The sequence below is a fragment of the Macrobrachium rosenbergii genome, chromosome 13 (assembly GCF_040412425.1).
Source record: "Macrobrachium rosenbergii isolate ZJJX-2024 chromosome 13, ASM4041242v1, whole genome shotgun sequence".
In the NCBI taxonomy this organism is placed as follows: Eukaryota; Metazoa; Arthropoda; class Malacostraca; order Decapoda; family Palaemonidae; genus Macrobrachium; species Macrobrachium rosenbergii.
Window position 1 is genome coordinate 50,524,110 of NC_089753.1, and position 20,005 is coordinate 50,544,114.

The 20,005-nt window shown below is 43.9% G+C and overlaps 1 protein-coding gene across 7 annotated transcripts in view; it reads right to left on the reverse strand.

Annotated features, from left to right (window-relative positions):
- LOC136845295 (kinase suppressor of Ras 1-like) overlaps nucleotides 1-20,005 on the reverse strand; it is a 73,031-nt gene that overhangs the window by 42,261 nt on the left and 10,765 nt on the right. For all 7 annotated transcript variants that reach the window (XM_067115483.1, XM_067115486.1, XM_067115484.1 and 4 more), the window contains exon 4: nucleotides 12,064-12,492. In XM_067115483.1, coding sequence (XP_066971584.1) covers nucleotides 12,064-12,492 — 429 coding nt within the window. The remainder of the gene's footprint in view (nucleotides 1-12,063; nucleotides 12,493-20,005) is intronic.

A 20,005-nucleotide genomic window follows, 5' to 3' on the forward strand; every position in this document is an offset into this window, starting at 1 on the left:
CGTTATATTCTTGCGTAAATGCGTACAGCCATAAACAACCGACCAAGAAGCTGTTGTTTTGCTTATAACCGAATCGGATGACAAAAGCCTTTTACCTGGTATTTCAAACATCGTACGGTAATAAACAATTACCATACGTTATGGCACAATTGACATTGAGTAGAATAGGACTGACATATTTTTACATTATACCCTTACTCGGTATAGATAAAAGATCGGCAAGGAAATATACTGCTAAACTGAAGCTCCAAGTTGTAGGTGAAGCTGAGAAAACAATGTTCAGGCTGCTCCTAACTATACTGTAAATTATTGTGCATCGGCAACATGGATTAAACTTGATTGTAATTAAAATTGGAGAGAAAGTATTTTAATCAAAACTACTGTGCATGAAAGAACACATTGCTGTTATTTTTACGCCGATAAACGATATGGCTTGTATTATAATGAAATCAAGTGAAAATAGTGAACGGAATCTTGATTTTTTTTACACAAAACAAATGCCCCCAAACGGCCATCGTCATCTACTAACGAAAATAATAGATGAATTAATTTCACAATGAGAAAGCACTTCGTATAATGAAAAATACCCTTGCCCTATATAAATAAAGTATCTAGAGATACATTTACGCTAACTAGAAGCAAGAAAAGTGCTCAGAACCGAGTTAAATGCAGCGAAATAAACACCACGTAAACATTTCCAAACCAAAACACTGATTGCTATGATTGCAACTTATAATACAAAACCAATATAAGAATATACTGTATACAATATTATTGGATAATGTGAATTAAGGCATAACATTTTAAAAGATCCATGGAAAGATGCATATTCGTTATGTTGACGTTTGTATAATACAATATGTGAAAATAGAGGACAGTATAATGTAGGCTACGCTACCGTGTATGTAAACAATATACAATAAACCCCCTGTATTCGCCTTCTCATGATTCGCGGACTCACGCATTCGCGGGTTTCTCTATGGAACATATCTACCCATTGTTTGCGGAAAATTCACCCATTCGCAGTATTTCTCACTGAGAAATAATCACTAATTACTGTATTTTCATATAATTTTCATGAATAAATGCACTTGTGATAAAACTATTAAAATACTCAGGTATAAGCATTTTTACAGGGTTTTTCTTGTGTTGAAACTATCAAAATGGGCAGTTCTAAGTGCTTTTAGAGGTGTTTTAAGTATTCACGGATTTTAGCTATTCACAGGGGGGTGTGGGGTGCATCCCCGTGAATACGGGGGGTTCACTGTACCATAGTGTAGGCTAAGCTAATTCTTGTTTGTTATTAAATTTCTCTTTGTATTGAATTACCATAAGTCACTTTGCATGAACCTCCAGAATTAGCTGATATTAATAATTACTATACTGTGTATGTAAAGAGTATATTTTATAGTGTAGGCTAGGCTACCATATATGTATACAGTACATGGCACCGAATACCCTAGTGTATGCTAGGCTATGTTCGAGATGCGTTTTGGTATTTCTTTCGTTTTTTCCAACAAACGATGGTTTTTTTTGGAACCTGACCCCATTGTAAGTAGGATAATACTGTACCTGTATAAGCATTTTTAGTTTGTTATGTGCGTGTTTGAACTATCAAAATAGGCAGTTCTAAATGTTTTTAGAAGAGCTCTAAGCATTAACAGGTTTTAGCTATTCGTGGGGGGGTGTGGTACACATCCCCCGCGAGTATGAGGGGTTTACTGTATGTAACTTACCAAGTTAATTACATAGCTGAATCCCACATTGATAGGTGGTTTGATAAATGGGCAAACAGTATTCTGTTCCACAATAAGCTGTAGGTCCCGTTGCTAAGTAACCAAATGGTTCTTAGCCACGTAAAATAAGTCTAATCCTTCAGGCCAGCCCTAGGAGAGCTGTTAATCAGCTCAGTGGTCTGGTAAAACTAAGGTATACTTACTTGTTCCAAAAACAGGTGGTGGGATAATGGGCAAACAGTATTCTGTTCCAAAAACAATAAGATATGAGGATGAATTTGCAACATAAAAATCTGTTAGCATTGATAAAATGCTTGTTGTAACCTTACCTGGTAAGAGAGCTGCAGCAGATGATTACTGCCTTGACCTGTAGCGACTTAGCGGAATGGCCGTGATAAGTCCCTACTTTTGAGAGGGGGGCCTTAGAGTGATGGAGACTTCCTTACGCCCATAAAGCAAAACAGGAAAACTGCCCTTGCCCTGGGCGCAGTATCAAAATACAATAGACCAATAAAAAAAATAGTTACCCACACCAACAACAATAAAGATTAAAACCATCATACCACTACCACATACTGGTGGTCACTCCGGGTATAAGTAGCCCCCCCCAAAAAAAACTTGACACCCAAAATTCCAAGGTAAAGGAGTTACAGATATGAAGGGTTGCTTCCTATTCTTCCTCCCCCAATACCGAGCCAGCCACCAATAACGGACCTAAGGTACTGCAATTTTCGTATGTCATTTCAATTTCTTTAAGATAGTGCGAGGCAAAAATGGAACTGGAAATAAAAAACGGAATTCCGTTTCCCATATGTCGACTGGAGGATAGTCAAGAGCGACATACTATGCCTAAAGGCATACGAAGTGGCGACAGCTCTAATATCATGTGCTTTCACCTTAAAGGAAGGTAGGGCATCATCATCTATTTGAGAGTACGGCCCAATGACCAGACTTTTAAGAAAAAATGACAGAGCATTCTTAGACAACGGTTTTGAAGGGTTTTTGACGGAACACCAGAGGTTACTGGCAGGGGCTCTGATTCTCTTTGTCCTGCCTAAATAATACCTTAGCGCCCTCACTGGGCAAAGGACCCTTTCCTCCTCCTCTGGTCCTATAATGTCCATAAGGTTTTTAACAGAGTACAAGCATGGCCAGGGATTAGATGGGGACTCGTTCTTAGAAAGGAAGCCAAGTACGAAGTGCATACAGCATCTCCCGTCAAGAAACCAAGGAAGACAGTAACTGTTCGACGTGGCAAACAGGTCCACTGTCGGCCTGCCCCACAACTTCCAGAGGCTGTCGCAGACACTGGAGTGCAGGGTCCACTTTGTCGGAAGGACCTGACCCTGTCAACTTAATCCGTCTGCCAAGACGTTCATCTTTCCATGGATGAATTTGGTGATAAGTCTGACCTGATTCTGGTCTGTCCAAATTAGAAGCTCCTTCATTGTCTGACAAAGGCAGAACGAGTGGGTTCCACCCTGATTCTTGATATAGGAGAGAGCTGCGGTGTTGTCGGAATGTACCACCACAGTTCTGTTTGCTACTGCTTTTGCAAATGCTTCAGGCTGAGGTGAATGGCACATAACTCCTTGGCATTTATATGCAGCTTCCTTTGATCTACAGACCAAATGCCAGAAGCTTCTCGAGTATTCAGAAGAGCTCCACACCTCTGGTCTGAGGCGTCTGCACAAAAGGGAGAGGTCAGGGCTCGGAAGTAGTAGAGACTTTCCCTCTGAAAGCCTCTCCCTGGACGTCCACCAACAGAGATCCTCCTTTATCTTGTTCGTAACTGGGAACGTCACTGACGTCCAGTTACTGTCTTCTTTCCAGCTTGCGCATAGAAAGAGCTGAAGGGACCTCATATGGAGTCTTCCTAGCTTCACAAACTGTTCTATGGATGAGAGGGTTCCCAGCAGACTCATCCATCAATTTGCTGAGCAAACTGGAAGCGAAAGAAGGTCCTGTACTGACTGAAGGCAGGACTCTATCCTCTTTGAGGAGGGAAAAGCCCAAAAACTCAGAGTTAATCCTCACCCCCAAATAGAGAATCTCCAAGTTGGGGGCAGTTAGGACTTCTCTTGATTTATTAAAAGTCCGAGTTCCTCTGTAAGAAGGGTAATCTGCAGATCCTTCGTGAACTGTTCCTGAGACTGGGAGCAGAGGAGCCAATCGTCTAGGTATAAACTTATGTTGATACCTAGGAGGTGAAGCCATCTCACAAGGGGTGACAGGACTCGCGTGAATACTTGTGGGGCAGTGGAGAGACCAAACAAAGGGCCCGAAACTGGAAGACTTTGCCCCCAAAGACACATCTCAGGTATTTCCTGGACCCCGGATGTATTGGAATGTGAAAATACGCGTCCTGCATGTCGAATGTTATCATCCAGTTGGCCTGTTGAATGGAGGATAACACTGACTGATTTGTCTCCATTTTGAACTTCATCTCCTGTATGAAGAAGTTCAAAGCGCTAATGTCAAGGACAGGTCTCCATCACCCTGATGACTTGGAATCCATGAACAAGCGGTTGTAAAATCCTCTTGAAGTCCGATCCTCCACTACCGCTATGGTCTTCTTCCTTAGGAGGAAAGACACTTCCTACAAGAGAGCTACAAACTTCTCGGAGCCCTCTGAGTATGCCATCAATGCAATCGGCGAATTCATGAGAGGAGGGTACTCTAAGAATAGGATCAAGTAACCCTCTTTGAGAACTTTGGAGCGGGGTCTTGAGAAAACCTATCTGCCTCCATGAAAGGGATGCTGTTACAGAGGGGAGACAGACTTGGCAGAAAAGGCAGTAAGTTCCTTGGGGCGCTTTGAAGACTGTGCAAGAGGGCCTTGGGTTGATTTTTTCTACAAATCAATGGCAATTATCCTTCACTGCTGATTGGGGGAGCAAATACTGCTTATCAAAGGGAGGATATAAAAGCAAAGACTTCTGAACTGACTTCACTCCTCTCATGGTAAAGGAGCACCACAAATCCCTCTTCTTCAAAACTCCCATGGCAAAAAGACCTGCAACTTCGAAGGAGCCATTCCTCACTGCCTTATCTGCACAGAATAAAACGCCCAGCCAATCCGCAGCCAAGTCGGGTGCTAAAATGTTGTGTTCTATTTTCCTGGTGAGAGCTCTTACTGACCAGTCCACAGAGCTGAAGACTTTCGGTACTTTAAACAAGTGCTTCACAAGGTGATCTAATTCCGATGAAGCGAAGAAAACTTAGCCGAAGAAAAAGCCGAGCAACAAGCCGCATCTATCGAACCTGAGAAGTCATCTTGGGAAGAGGCAGCACCTCCCAAGGAAGGAGTTTCTTTGGTCTAATAAGAGAGATATCTCCTGGCTGTCAATTAGCAGGAGGAAAGGCGAAAGTGGCCTTCCCTTGTTTCCTCTTAACAGACAACCAATCTTCTACCTCTCTAAGCACCTTTCTCGCAGACAAAGAGAACCATCTGAGGTAGGCGCAAACTAGAATCTGCTGGGTTTTTCATAAGGAACGTGGAAGCGGGTGACACTGGAGAAGCTGGTTGGAGGTGAGAGGGGAAAGTTGCCAAAAAATATCTCATTAGTGAAGCATAAGCTGTAGGTGGAGGGTCTGGTACTACTACATCCTCCTCTTAAGAAACAGGAGTTAAAGTAAGGTCTTGAGAAGGCTTACATGAAGGGGGAGCCTTATGCAGAAGGCCCAAAACATCTTCCAACTGCTTCTTGATATGCACAAAAGAAGGATCTTCAGGCATGCGAGCGGGAGACGATGACGTAGGTGTGTGTTCAGTGGAAGTTGGGCGGACAGTTGGCAGCGAGTGCTTTGTGGGAGCCAAGCTGGCCTGACGCAGGCACTCAGGGGAGCGAGGCTGGTGCTTGATGACTGGGAGGTGGCCTGGCAAACACTCTGGACGCTCATATGGGCGCCTGGAAGAAGAAGAGCGCTTATGAGCCAAGTGACGAAGTTCAGCATGTGAACACTCGGAAGAAGGGCGAATGGGGCTGTGCCATGTACTGCAAACTGGTTGCGGACTAGCGGAATGGTCTTTAGCACACTTCGGAGGAAAGGGAGAGGTGTCTATCATGACGTCTCTTCAAGGGATGAGATTCACCTGGAAGCGCCAAAAACACCTCTTATTAGCACTAGAGTCACTATCGGAGTCAGACGATAACTGGTGGGTGCTCACTGTGATGCCTTTCCAAAGGCTGTCAGAATTACGAAGCACTGAGTCGGATAAGGGGGTGACTACCCGTGGGCAAACCCCACTAACCTCCTTTGGATCTCTTGTATGTCTGCTCCCAGGTTCAGGGGAGTGTGACAGTGACCTTCACCTGGGAGCGTCAACGGGACGTGCAGCCATCTCCTCCACTGGCACTGACACTGACACTTGTTTAATACTCTGCACTTCGTCCATAAGGACTTTAAGCGATTCACCCAACTTAAACACAGTATTAACTACGAGATCGATTTTACGATCAACCTTTACTCTCAAGGCTAGCTACGGTACTGGGATCAGAAGCATGGGAGCCAGGAATAGGGGTTGATAGAGAATTATTAGGAGGATTAAGGATGGGGGATAAAGAATGGGCAGGAGAAGGAATGTTACGATCAATGAATTGAAGGTTAGTGACGGGCTCTACACTCTAAGCTCTACTCTACACTCTGAGCTCTACTTTCGGCTCTAATAGCCGCCTTCCTTTTCCTATCTCTATCTAACTTATCCAAATAAGACCTGAGAACCTTCCATTTCTTCTCATCCCATCAAACACATTCATCACAAGTGAGATCTATTGAACACTCATGTCCTCTAAATTTTGTACAGATCGTATGACTATCATTAGTTCCTCGTTGGATGGGTCGATATCGTTCTCGGCTAGCACTTTGCTGGGCCTGTGTTCGAGTCTCCGGCCGGCCAATGAAGAATTAGAGGAATTTATTTCTGGTGACAGAAATTCATTTCTCAGTATAATGTGGTTCAGATTCCACAATATGCTAGGTAACCAATTGGTTCTTAGCCATGTAAAATAAGTCTAATCCTTCAGGCCAGCCCTCGGAGAGCTGTTAATCAGCTCAGTGGTCTGGTTAAACTAAGGAAGGTATACTTAACTTTTTTTACTTTGGTCATTCAGGTCTTGCAACCCTCCCCAAATACCTAATACTCAATGAACTGGACTCAAACATCGTAAATAAACTACAGAAAAACCACTAAGCTGAAAAGCTACCAAAATAATGGGTACTTCACCAAATCCTTGGGAGAAGCAAAGAAAAAACCTCAAATTCAACCACCAAATCATTCAAGGTTGACAGTAAAGCTGACAGAAAAGCAGTGACGATCGCTGTTAACGTTGTACCTATTGTTCCCTGATAAAGGCGGGGTAGTTACCTACACTATACATAAACGAATCGCTACTGTGAACTTCAAATTTTTAACTGCCGGGCAAGTGGAAAGTATAACTATGTAATTACTTGGTAAGTTACACATATGAAAATAAGATTTTAGGGCTAGTAGAGAGATTGGAAGGTATTAATATGTGGAAGGTTTTGGTGGTTAGTCTAGAGATTCATGATGCTCCTAGAAACACCCCTAGGGATAGATATCGTGCACAAAAAACCTACTAAACCAATTATTGAAAAGAAACCAAGAAATAACTTATATTCAATCAGTTTGTAGAGAGAGATTTTGCCAGCGATAGGGTGCATTTCCAATATGATTGTTACAAGATGCTGGCAAGTCACTTATGTGAAGCAGCAGATGACTACACTTTGTCAGGGCTGATAAATACCAGGTTGGTGCTCATGCCAACCCTGAAATTATGCAGTTAGGTTAGGCGAATGATGGTTGACACATTTCCACTTTATAAATTGCTTATTTTTTCCTTCTTTGTATATTGTAAGGCAATGAAGAGAGGAAATACTAATATAAAATTATTTTTTTGAAGTTTATAGCATATAAATGTATTGGCACCTCTCTATTGCCTCATTCTTACCATATCAGTGGTGCGTAATATTGTTTCACACTGAAGCTCAATCCGTCCACCTCCCCAATCCTGTTTTACTTCACACTGAGGCTCAATCCGTCCCTTGAGGGTTAAGAAACACCTATCTATGATAGCAGGTGACTTAGAAAGGATGAAAAGAGGACTATATGTACATAACTTACAGTTCACCTCCAATGATGATGACAAACTAGTAAATTTTTTCTTTGAAGCTACTAAGATATTTGCACAGGCACACATATCTAAAGGAATGGACAAGTAATAATGACTCGTTGCAAGCTATAGCTAGAGCATATGGGATTAGTACCAGAGAACAAATGACTCGTAAGATCTTAGGTCTGAATTGGGACAAAGACAAAGGTACCTTGACATTACATCCTACTAAGATAAATAAGTCCAGCCAGACTAAGTGAGAAGTGTTAAGAACTGTTGCACAGATTTCCATTAGGAGTACTTCTACCTGTTACTATTAGGGCAAGGATATACCTGCAGAATTTGTGGAAGCAACAACTAGATTGGGATGAACAACTCCCAGACCCATTACAGAAACAATGGGTTGAGTTATTTGAAGACTTGAAAAAATGCCTTGAAATTTCCTTTCCCAGGAACACTAGCCTAAGAGAGGGGGACATGTTACACATACTCTATAGAGTTAAGAACATTCTCTATACTTATGAACAAAAACTCTTATTTAATGGTGGCAAAGGCAAGAGTAGCACCCATTAAAGAACTAACTGTTCCAAAACTTGAGTTGATGGAATTGTTGCTAGCAGCAACAATGGCCAAATCTATTACAGAATCCTTTGAGAAGGATGAATTGTTGAACTGTTGGTTTGGCCAGACAGTAAAGTCTCCCTAAGTTGGCTAGTATCGAAAAGTGCTCTCCCTGTATTTGTCTAAAATAGTGTACAGGAAATGAACTCTTTCATTCCAGATGCGGTCTTGTCCTATGTGCCTACGAATGATAATCCCAGTGACTGGCTGACATGGGAAAAGGACAGACATGATCTTGGATAGTTCATTCTGGTGGGAGGGACCCCCTTGGTTAAAAAATTCCTCTTGGCCAATAGATAGGTCATGGGTTCATGGATCACTTGTGCAGGGTAGGGAAGAGAACATTTTGGTCAATACTGTAAGGGACAACCTGAATGGTGATACTCACTTGCTGAATTGGGAAAGATTCAGCAAGGTTAAAAAGTTCTATATGACCACAGCGTGGATCCTACAATTTTTGAATAATTGCAGTTCAACCAATATGAAGAGACATGGTGAATTGACCTTGGAAGAACTCCAAGAGGCAAGGAATAAGACTATTGCCCTCTTGCAAAAGGAATTTTTCCAAGAGGAATATGAGTTTGATGAAGGGGGTACGAAAACCAAAACTAGCTCTCATACACCAGGACAACGGGGTAATAAGGTGTAAGGGTAGACTAGAACACGCAGTTACCCGAAGCTGCTAAGTTTCCTATAATACTGCCAAAGAGTTGTTATGTTACTCAGGTAATTATTAAAGAACATCATGATGCTAATGCTCATATGGGTGTAAATGCAACTGTGGCGAGTGTCAGGCAAGAGTTCTGGATCCTGCAGATAAGGCAATTAACTAAGAGTATATTGCACCATTGTGTTATTTGTAGGAGAACGCAGGGGAGGCCATATAGGCCCAATATAGTTCCTCCATTACCTGAGTTCAGGGTGCAATGTAAGCAACCTTTCAACACCACAGGTGTGGACTTCACTGGCGGATTATGGATGAAGGGAAATGGACAGAGCCCTGAGAAGGCTTACATCTTATTTATGTGCCCAATAACCAGAGGCATACATGTGGAACTAGTTGATAACAAGTCCTGTGACTCACTCCTCATGAGTTTTAGAAAGTTCTGCAGTAGAAGAGGTTTCCTAGCACTCATGTTGAGTGACAATGCCACCACGTTTGTAGTGGCATCAGAATATCTTAAGACCATGTCAGAGAATCCCAGGGTAAAGGAACACCTGTTAGATATAAAGTGTAACTGGGTTCATTCCAGCGAGAGCACCGCGGTTTGGTGCTATATGGGAAAGGTTGATGGACTTCTTAAATCATGCCTAAAAAAGATCATAGGCCTTACCCAGTTTTGAAGAACTGACCTGTACACTGGTAGAACTAGAAGGAATCATCAATGATAGACCATTAAGTTACATGCCCAGGGATTTGAATCAATTGGAAATTTTAACCCCTAACCATTTGATTCTTGGAAGATAGCTCAAGTCCTTCCCAAGAGAAGTAGTAAACTGGGAAGAGATCCCTGGTGACCCTACCTATGGACGGAGAGAGTTCACCGAGAAAAAGATTCCTGTATGTATCCTGGTTGTGCGACAACCTGTGGAAAAGATGGGAGAGGGGGTATTTAACAACGTTAAGAGGGACCAATCGAGTAGGTAAGATGCATGGCTCTTGGCCCAGGATAGGGGAAGTAGTCCTCATTCATGAGGGGCAGCCAAGGAGCAAGTGGAAGTTGGGCCAAGTGATCGCATTACATATGGGGCGACACAAGGTCCAAGAGTGGCTACTCTAAGAACGGCCCCTAGCCAGCTCATGAGACCTGTAATTTAGTTATACCCCTTAGCGCTGTGGCAGGAGATAAGGGAAATTAATCCTGCGACAGGGGACATTCAGTCAAGCACCCAGCCAGAAAGGCATTGATAAGAACAGGACTATTGTAAATAATGTAGGCTTAAGTTTTTCTTGCGGGTGAGTATGTCGAAATTTTGACAAGGGAGATTGTACTTTTCCACAAGTTGTGGTATAGTTTTGTGTGTCTTCCTTATTTACGTAAAGTGGAAACGCATATTATGTGGAAGAAAGATGTTATGTTTTGTTGTGTGTGTTTAGTTGTGAAAAGCATTGTTTGGTTATTTCATGTATTAGATTGTAAGTATATGTGTACTAGTGCTCAAGTATCGGTCGTTGGTTGTTTGTTAGATCGGCTGTTAGTTGAACATTTGGTGTTGGTCAATGACGGTCGTGAAAGTCGAGTCTTGTTACAGCTCTGATGCAGTGTAGTTGTACCTAGGAATGACTCTGGAGATTCAGCCATAGTTGTTAGTGCCTTCAAAGTATTCCCTTCCATTTAAGAACCTTTTGAGGAGATTTCCTTTAGTAAGGTATGCATACTGTATGATAAGGAGAATTTTTTGGAGTGTTCTTGAAATGAGGGTTACGAAGTAGAGATTGTGCCCATGCCAATCACAATAACAATTCAGGCTAAAGCTATTGTCAGCTGAAATAATATTAAGTTTGTACCATTTACCAGCTGAAATAATAGTAAGATTGTACCATTTATGTCTTGGAAAATATACACAACACAATGTGGTTTTGACTACAAGTTAGAATAATATAGCTGAAGTAACCTGGGTGTCGTAGCATAAAACTTTGGCTACGATTAGGTTAGTACATTCTAAACTGTTTAGGCTATATGATCACTTATGATTTGAAATGCTATACTTATCCTGAAAGAATCGGAATAGATGATGATAGCGGTAAGAAGCACAAGCATAAATCTTTATCTACGCTAGAAAAGGTTTTCTATCCTTCCCCTTTAGTTAGCAAATGTTTAGTGTTCATTTTCCTCAACAGATGGCAGTATGGTTTGTTTACTTTTTTGACAGCAACATGTCAAATGTACTGAGTGATAGCCAAAATTCATTCTTTATTTTTGTCATCTCATTACCCTGAAATTCATTCTTTAATTTTGTCATCTCATTACCCTCTACAATCAAAATAAATGACTAAAGAAACTAATAGTGATAATTACAAAGATACTAAATTTGGAAGATGAAAGTCACAGATATTCTGCATATTCTGAGAAAAGTTGTAAACAAATGTGGCGCAGCCCTCATGGCCACTCAACGAACTAATGGCAGTTGATTCAAAATCGAGCTGAACCACAGGAGTTCCTGGACCACAGAATGACGGTTTTAAGAAGTTCCACTGTATTTTATTTATTTAACCTCTTCTTAAGATACAACATTCTAAATGTAACTATCTGTTCACCTTTTCTGTTAGTTATACCTTTATACAGCTGTGACTGTTTTACTATTTATAAAAAAAATTTAAACACCTAAATCTAATAATGAACTGTAGGTTTATTAGTCTTGTAGCATCTGTACATGGCAAAGCATTGTAGCATAAGAGAGGCAAAGCCTGTCAATTCTGCAATAAAGACAGAGATACAATCAGGTAATTTGTACATTATATTATACAACAAACTGTCTTTGCTTTTATAAATCAGTCACCACTGTATAAGAGCCCACACAGAAACCAATACTTCTACCAATACAAGAACAAATAATACACTTTCACGAACCTGAACTTTTTCCTTTGGGTAAAACATTTGGCGTATTTGGAGGAGTGTAGCGTTTTTCGGAGAAGACCAAGCCACTGCCAGTGAGAGTGTGCGTGGATGCAGTATGAATGCCGCCAGGACTTAGTGGAGGAACCAAGGAGAGAGGTGGAGGAGGGGACGAGGGAGTGGAAGAGTCGTCACTACTGCGCTGACTAACAGGTGCTCCTCTACCACTGCTTCTGCTCCCATCCCCACTCCACGCCCCACCGCTTGTGCTCCCACTGGTGGCACTTCCACCATCCCCATCGGATGACGACACGGATGAACGACACTCCCGCTGTGATCGCTGGCATGGGCGAGGAGAAGGAGGACAAGACCTTTCCCAAGAGTCCCAGTAGAGAGGCAGTTCAGAACTACTCCACTCTCCTCCTTGACCCTGCATTTGTATTTCTGTAAAATAGAATGTCTGATTAGACTGAGAGCCATGAAACTATTAAAGTATTCTTGTCATAACCCTAGTGAAATCATAATTAGTAATTGTAATCAACTATTTAAAAATGAAGTAAAATGACCAGAACTTCTACAGCACAGCATTTGCATGATCCAAAGAAGAAATGTTGAGTCATTCAAAACAATCTTATAAACCTATCCTACATAAACTTTCCATCATATTAAAATGACCAAAAGTATGTTTACGCACACTTCAATCAATGAGAATCTTAGTTATGTTAACAATAAGACAAATTTTAAAAGTAATGTGTATTTTTCGTAACTACAAATCTGAGGTCTTTATAATAGGAATTACCTTCAGCACAGCTAGCGACCAGCCGTTTCACTTTAAACAAGGTGTGGAGTACATAGTTAACTAACAACTACAGGTGGGAGCCCCACCCACCAGTCGGTATGAACTGCACTTTGCCTTTTGGCACAGAGACCAGAATGAGGGGTGGCATGAGGTGGACATATAACTATAATGACCTCAGGTTTGTCTAGTTAGGAAAAATACAAATTACTTTTAAAATCTGTCATTTTTCCTACACAATATATAAACCTTTCGGTCTTTATAATAGGAAGACTTACTTCTTGGTGGGAGGATTCTGAGTAAGCTTCTGAACTGACTGGTAGTTTGCCTCACCTGGGTTTCCTTTCTGGTCATGTAAGAGCAAAGGAAGGAGACCAGCCTCTGACATGTTGAACAGAAGTGTCAATAACTGTATGTTCAACTGTCACACTTCTGGACCTTTTGAATTAATGTGAGTAGCCACACTGCTTTGAAAAAGGCTCGGATGAACCCAGGGTTAGAGACAATAAAACTAGATATATACCAAATGGGTTTGTATTATCGTCAGCCCCTCTCTCCCCTTGCTAAAGAGAAGGGAGGACTTGCATCTATTAATCTATCTAAGATTATAGACAGGGTGCTCAGTTATGTAGGCTCACCTGCATGACCTGCCCGACCAGCATGTGACGGATGGCTACTCGACTCTCTCTGCAGGAAAAAGGATAAAAGAGAGAAGGGAGGGAGCCATTCCCCAACTCCCATTCGCTCTTTGCCACCAAACACCTTAGGCGAGATGCAAACTGTCCATTATGGGAGCTGGGCAAGCCATGCTTGTTGAGCAGCCACCAAAGGACCCAAGGAAAAGGAGTCCCAGTGCCTGTGGGCTACGTCCGGAAGGTAGAAAGACAAGGGAGTAGACAGCCTGCGCTACTGTTGTCTTCATACCTGTAAAACCAACAGGTTCTTTCATACTGCGAGGGATGGACCAATGTCCCTATTCTCATAAGGTACTTGAAACAAACTCCTGGCCAAAGGTTGGATGTAGAGTAAGCTCATTTGATAACCTTACGAGGTTAGAAAGAAATCGTGTTTTTGAACACCTTAGTCGAGCCAATACTAATGAAGAAATGTTGATGCTCAGGCTTGAGACGTCTAGTCCTCTGAAGATAGTAATGTAGCACTCAAACTGGGCACCGTAGTAGTTTGTACAAATACTACCAACCAGTTCCTAGATGGGACTCAATGAGACTCAAAAATTATGCTACGAGTTCTGGGACAAACTTGAGCAACAACCTCATCTCTTTTGAGCGCTGTAGTCATCCTAGAGGCCGAGCCTCCACAGACAAGACGACTAAGCAGGAGAACTCCTTCTCCAGGTGAGCTTACATGTGGGTCGCATCACCTGTCTGGGACCATGGCGTTGTTCCCACGCAGGAACGCAGAGGGGGTTAAGACCATGCCTGAGCGTTGAACCTTCACTCTGACACATGGGCACTTAATAAGCAGCCCACATGGCCCGGCTCCCGAGTGCTCAGAGTGCAGGGTAATAATAACAGTCAGACATGTGTTATGTGAATGTCCAAAGTATGACCAACAACAAATGTCAACTTTTGGAAACTGATCAATGAAAAAAATTTTGTCAGAATCTTTTACATTTTCAATCGTTCCAATTTTGATGTTCTTGAGGAACTGTGATTTAATTAATAAAATACAAAAATAAGTAAATAATAAAAGCACGAAAACCCTTTTAACATTTGTTGAATTTAAAAAAAAGGGCAAAATTTTAAAATGTTGCTTAATCTATATTCTGAATTTTAATATACTTTTTTAGTATGTATGTAAGGAAGTCTGAGTAAATGTATTTATTGTATGTATGTGTTTCAGTATGAGAGGATGTGCCTATATGCAGTTTTTAATTTCATTTTAATCCATTCATCACTGTAACGAATGATCTATTATCCATTCATCACTGTAACGAATGATCTATTGGGTCCTAGCGCTTGGCCTCAGGCCTGGACCTAGTATTTTAATCTAATCCTTTGGGCCAGCCCTATGAGAACTGAAAGTCAGCTCAGTGGTCTGGTTAAACTACTTTAATAATAATAAAAACTCTCATTAAGTCAGGCCCGGGTCCGTAGACCGGGGGACTTTACCAGTGTCACGCTAGTCTGTGGGACTTTGTGCAGCGGCGGAAGAACCTTAACCTGCCTGGGGAAAAGATTTCCAAGGCTGAAATTGGTGAAACGGGTCTAATAGGAGTCCCATGCACCTCTGGCGACACAAGTGTCTGTGGAGAACTGTGCACCTCCCGCGACACGTGTATCCACGGAATCTGTGCGCCTGTGAATCCCATGGTACAGGATTCCATGGAACGCCATACAGTTGCTCCCGATACACAGGGGTCCGAGGAGCCACATGCAGCAGAGGAAGGTTCTTCACTGGCCCAGAGAAGTTGACTTCCAGGGACCAAAGTTGGAGGTATGGGTGTTCATGGAGACCCATGCCTCTGTTGCTTTTGTAGCACGGGGTTCCAAAGAGCTCCGTACCACCGTTCCCATGTTCGTAGACAGGGGATAGCAAATGAGAGATCCCTTGGCTCTTCTGAGGCTTCAAGAATTTTCCATGAGTTTTGGGAGATGTTTATACCAATGACCATGGAAGTCACACGATGGAACAGTACACTGACAGCTTCTGTGGTGTTTATCTATCGTTGGGAGGCTCTGAAGATTGGGAAATCTTGTGTAATATCTGGGTGTGGGGCCAAATCCCTGTCACCTGATACTGGTGATGAGCTTATTTGCCATACGATCAGATTCCCCGGAATGTAAATGGCTAACAACTCTGTCGGGTATGGGGCCGCTCGCTCATACACTTGCACTGTCAACATGTAGAGTTGAGGGGAAACCAGTGCCTCCAACCACGCCCTTTGTTTGTTATCAAAAGTTACTCTCGTGGTGAAGGGGGGTACTGACACTCATCCATACCATAGCATAGCTTACCTAGATCCTGAGCCTCTCAAAGAACTAAGGAAGCTGTCTTGAGATTCAGGATATTGATGCCATTCTCGTTCTGCTCACCTGAAAGCAGCACATCTTCCAGGTGGCTGCCTCTTCCCTCGGTCAATGCCTTTGGGAAGAGGCATGACAGGAGGGGGAATGTAAAGACACTCCAATGAGGTTCCTGTCGTCTAGCCACTTGGCTAGTCCTTGATTTCCTTCCTTCCTGGAGGGAATGGAAAGGAATAGGACATCCCCTTTTCAGAGATAGAACTCCTGTATTCTCCACAGAAGGGAACGAAGGTGAAGCCACTCCTGAGGGCCTGGCTTCTCCAAGGGCGACAGATGAACATGGATGACTTGTCACTGTCGAGCTGGTTGCTCCTTAGGCAAGAATAACTCAACTCCTCTCCGAGCCTGCTGATATGGGACTGAGACCATAACAACAGCATGTCAGGATACTTGAGTGTTCTGCTCGAGTGTGAGAGCGGGCCTCTCAAACTCGGAGCCCTTCCTATCCAACTCGTGCCTTCTGGTATAACCCCAGGAAGTTGAGGGGATAGGAGAGAGGGATTGAACACTCTTCCAGTTTTATCGGAGGTACCAGCAGGAGATGAAAGCCATGGGCGAGTCTAGGAGAGCGCCTTCAATCACGCAAATGTGGAGAGGGGCTGTCCAGAGAAGAGTGCAGAATTGAATTGAATATAGAATTTAGGGCAAAGGCCAAGCACTGGGACCTATGAGGTCATTCAGCGCTGAACCGGTAATTGACAGGTTCACGCAAACATACCCAAAGGCTCCTGTGAGGCGAGTAGGGTCGATCACATGAACGTGACAGAGAGCTGGCCAGAGGAGAGTGGTCGCGCACTCTCAGGCGTGAACTTGGGCTGTCCTCTCGATGTGCTCAAGTCATCTTCAAGGCTGTGGCCTCCAGGCAAGAAGACTGAGTGGGGTTCATCTCGATGCTTCTCTGAGTGCTCGGACACCCAAGTCAGGAGCACCTGAGCAGGACTCTGGCCAAGTACACAGAGGAATACCGGTAGGGGGAGCAGAAGCACCTACATGCTGCGACACCTTCTCTTGTTTTGTGCCTGAACCAGACAGGGGAGCAGTCTCTCCAGTGCTGGTTTGGGGTATTCGAGGTTGCAGCGAAACCCAAGTAACCTAAGAGGCTCAATCCTGCATGGAGGTTCAAGTACTCAAAGCGCCCAAATCACATCCAGGACGACCATCGGGTGCGCCCTCTACCCATGTGTCCAAAAAGACATGGGAAGAGGTAGGACAGCAGCAATCTTGAAGAAGACTTCCCAGCACTACTTTCGAGTGTGCTGGTCTTTGAGATGTGCATCTGAGGCTCCCAAGACACGAGACCTCGGCGAGGTCCGTGACGCGGCCCCAAATCCAGAGACTGGGGAGAGCCAACAAGAGACCCCTCTGCCTCCCCTGTGGAGGGAGGCAGCCCTTAGAAGCCCTGAGGCATGACTTCCTGGGGTTGGGGGGAGAAGCAACCTCCTTCTTCTATTGGCGAGCATCAGAAGAAGGAGAGGAGGCTCCAGCAGAAGACAACGGCGACAAAGATGACAACTTACAACTCCCCCTCCGGAAAACCTCCAGGGTCACCCCGTACTCTCTCTACCACTCAAGTATAAGACTGGTTTGGTCCGCAGATCAAATCCAGAGTACATTCTTCTGTGGTTGGGAAAGGATGGAGGCGTGAACGTTTCCAGTATCCAACCCACAACCGTCTGATACAAGCTTCTCAGAAAACTCAGAGGGGTAAGAGAACAGGTGAGTCTAACATCCTTATTATACCTGCAGGAATTTAAGGACCCTACAGGTGGGTCAGGCAGTGGGCGGTCGACAATTCATGTTGATGGTGGCCACAGAGGTCTGGGAGAGGAAACACATTCACGCAAACATGAACGTAGCTATCCCTGGGTGAGCCAGTCTGTTCTTGCGAACATGAACGAGGGACATCACAGGAAGAGCGATCGTTCACACACAGGCGTGGACTTGGCTAACTTGACGACATGCTATACAGTCTTCTTCGAAGTCGCTCATGGTCTCTTCCCCCAGATCATCGAGCTGAGACATCAGCCACACGATCTTGAGTAGGTCCTCTGTTGATTGGGGATTACTGTGTCCTGAGGAAAAGTACCCTTTCCTCTCAGGTCACGGTACCCTCGGCCTATCTCTTGGCAAGAGAGAGGCCTTGACAGAACCTCAAACCCTCTCTCATTGAAAGGGGCCGAGCACCTTTCCCATACCTCCTAGAAGCCAAAGCCCTAACAGGAGGGAAAAACCGTGAGCAATCGTCAGAACGATGACTGTATGGGTGTAGGAGAGCGAACCCACTGATGCGAACACTGGCAGGGGCTGTCTTGAAGGGGCTGAACAGGTTCACACAAACATTCACGGAAGCTATCCCCAAGTGAGCAGCTTGTCCACGCGAACGAGGGAGACGGCTGACGCAGGGAGTGATCGCGCACTCACGGGGTGTGAACTTGAGCTGTCTTCAAGACGTACCCCAGCCTTCTTCGAGGCCTTGTCTCTTCACACGAAGATTGTATGGTGGACTCGTTGGTAGCTTCTCTAGGTACGCAGACTCACAAGTTGGCTGCACTGGTATGGGACCCTGGCCACAGACTCAGGAGAGTACTAGCAGGGGGTGAGGCAGCACTTGCATGCTGTGCACTCAGTCTCTCTCTCTATCAGTGTTGTGGAGATTCATCAACCGTAGAGGAGCTTACAACAGTCCATGGAACTCCCCAATACTGGCAAAGATAACAGTCCATGGAACTCCCCAATACTGGCAAAGGTAACTTAGGGTTTCTAAGAAACCCAAGTATGTGGGGGTAACGCAGGTCTCCTTGGAAGACCCCATACCTGAAGCTCCTAAATCACGAATCCATCATGCATCAGCTGCTTCTACTATCTGAGAATTCAAGGGATCTTGAGCAGAGGTGGGCTCTATACCAGCCCTCAGAGTGATCCATGGCACTACTAAAGGGTAGAAACCCAAGTACACAAGATGATGCGAATCCCGCTCGAGACTCATGATCAATCGTCAGTTGCTTTCTCTACCCGAGTGTCCAAAGAAACTTGAACAGAAGAAGGTATCTCCACAATACTGGTACAGGTAACTCAGAGTGTCAGGGAAACCCGAGTACCCACAGTGACACGAGTCCTGTTCGAGACTTGCGCACTTGGACTCTCGATTCACAACTAGATCAATCGTCAGTTGGTTCTCTTCACTCACTCAAGCGTTTGAGGAAACTCAAGCAGAGGAAGGATTATACTAGTCCGTGGAGGTATCTCCATGATACTGGTAAAGGTAATTCAGGGTTTCAAGGAAACCAGAATACCCACGGTGACACGTGTCCCGTTCGAGACTCGCACACCTGGACCTTCAGTTGCTTCTTGTACCTGAGTGTAAGAAGAAACGTGTGGAGGTGCGCACTAGTCCGGGAAAAAGATTTCCTGAAACTAGTACAGGTGACCCAGGTCACCGCTTCAACGTGTCGTACCTGAGGAAACCTGTGCACCTGGTTCTCCCGTGTTGCAGGGTCTTACAAGACTCATGGCACAGTTCCCGAGTCCAAAGACGGGGGAGATCACCCAGAAAAGATACGACACAAGTAGATGACAGCAAAGACAACAATAGTTGGATTCTCTTCTTCAGCTTATACCACAAGTCTATTGCTGTCTCAGGACCCTTGCACCATTCCTTTGAGGGAATGGGAAGGTGGGAATAAGAGCATACACACTCTGGACTCACTCACTCTCTCTCCAAGTTGACCCACAGGTTCCGTGGGAACCAGAGCAACAGCTGCTTGTGTGCCCGTAGATGAATCAGAATGAGCAATCAGTAACATACAGTGTAATACCTGGGAGAACCCTTATTTCCCAAGTCCCTAGAGCCCTACAGTATCTGAAAAACCTAAAACATTACAAATGTCAAGTAATAATTTTCAGAGTACAAACCTTCCTTCGCATTGTGAACGAATAAAACTCTGAAAAAGATGAAGTAGTCGTAGAGTCATAAGCGGAGGTGAGAAACCAGTTTAAACTCATTGCCTTGGCAACGTAAAAAACCAGTTTACCACTTTGAAGGCTAATCAATTTATAGTGCTGCGTTATGACAGAATGAACAATTATATCAGAATACCGAATACGCAACACACAA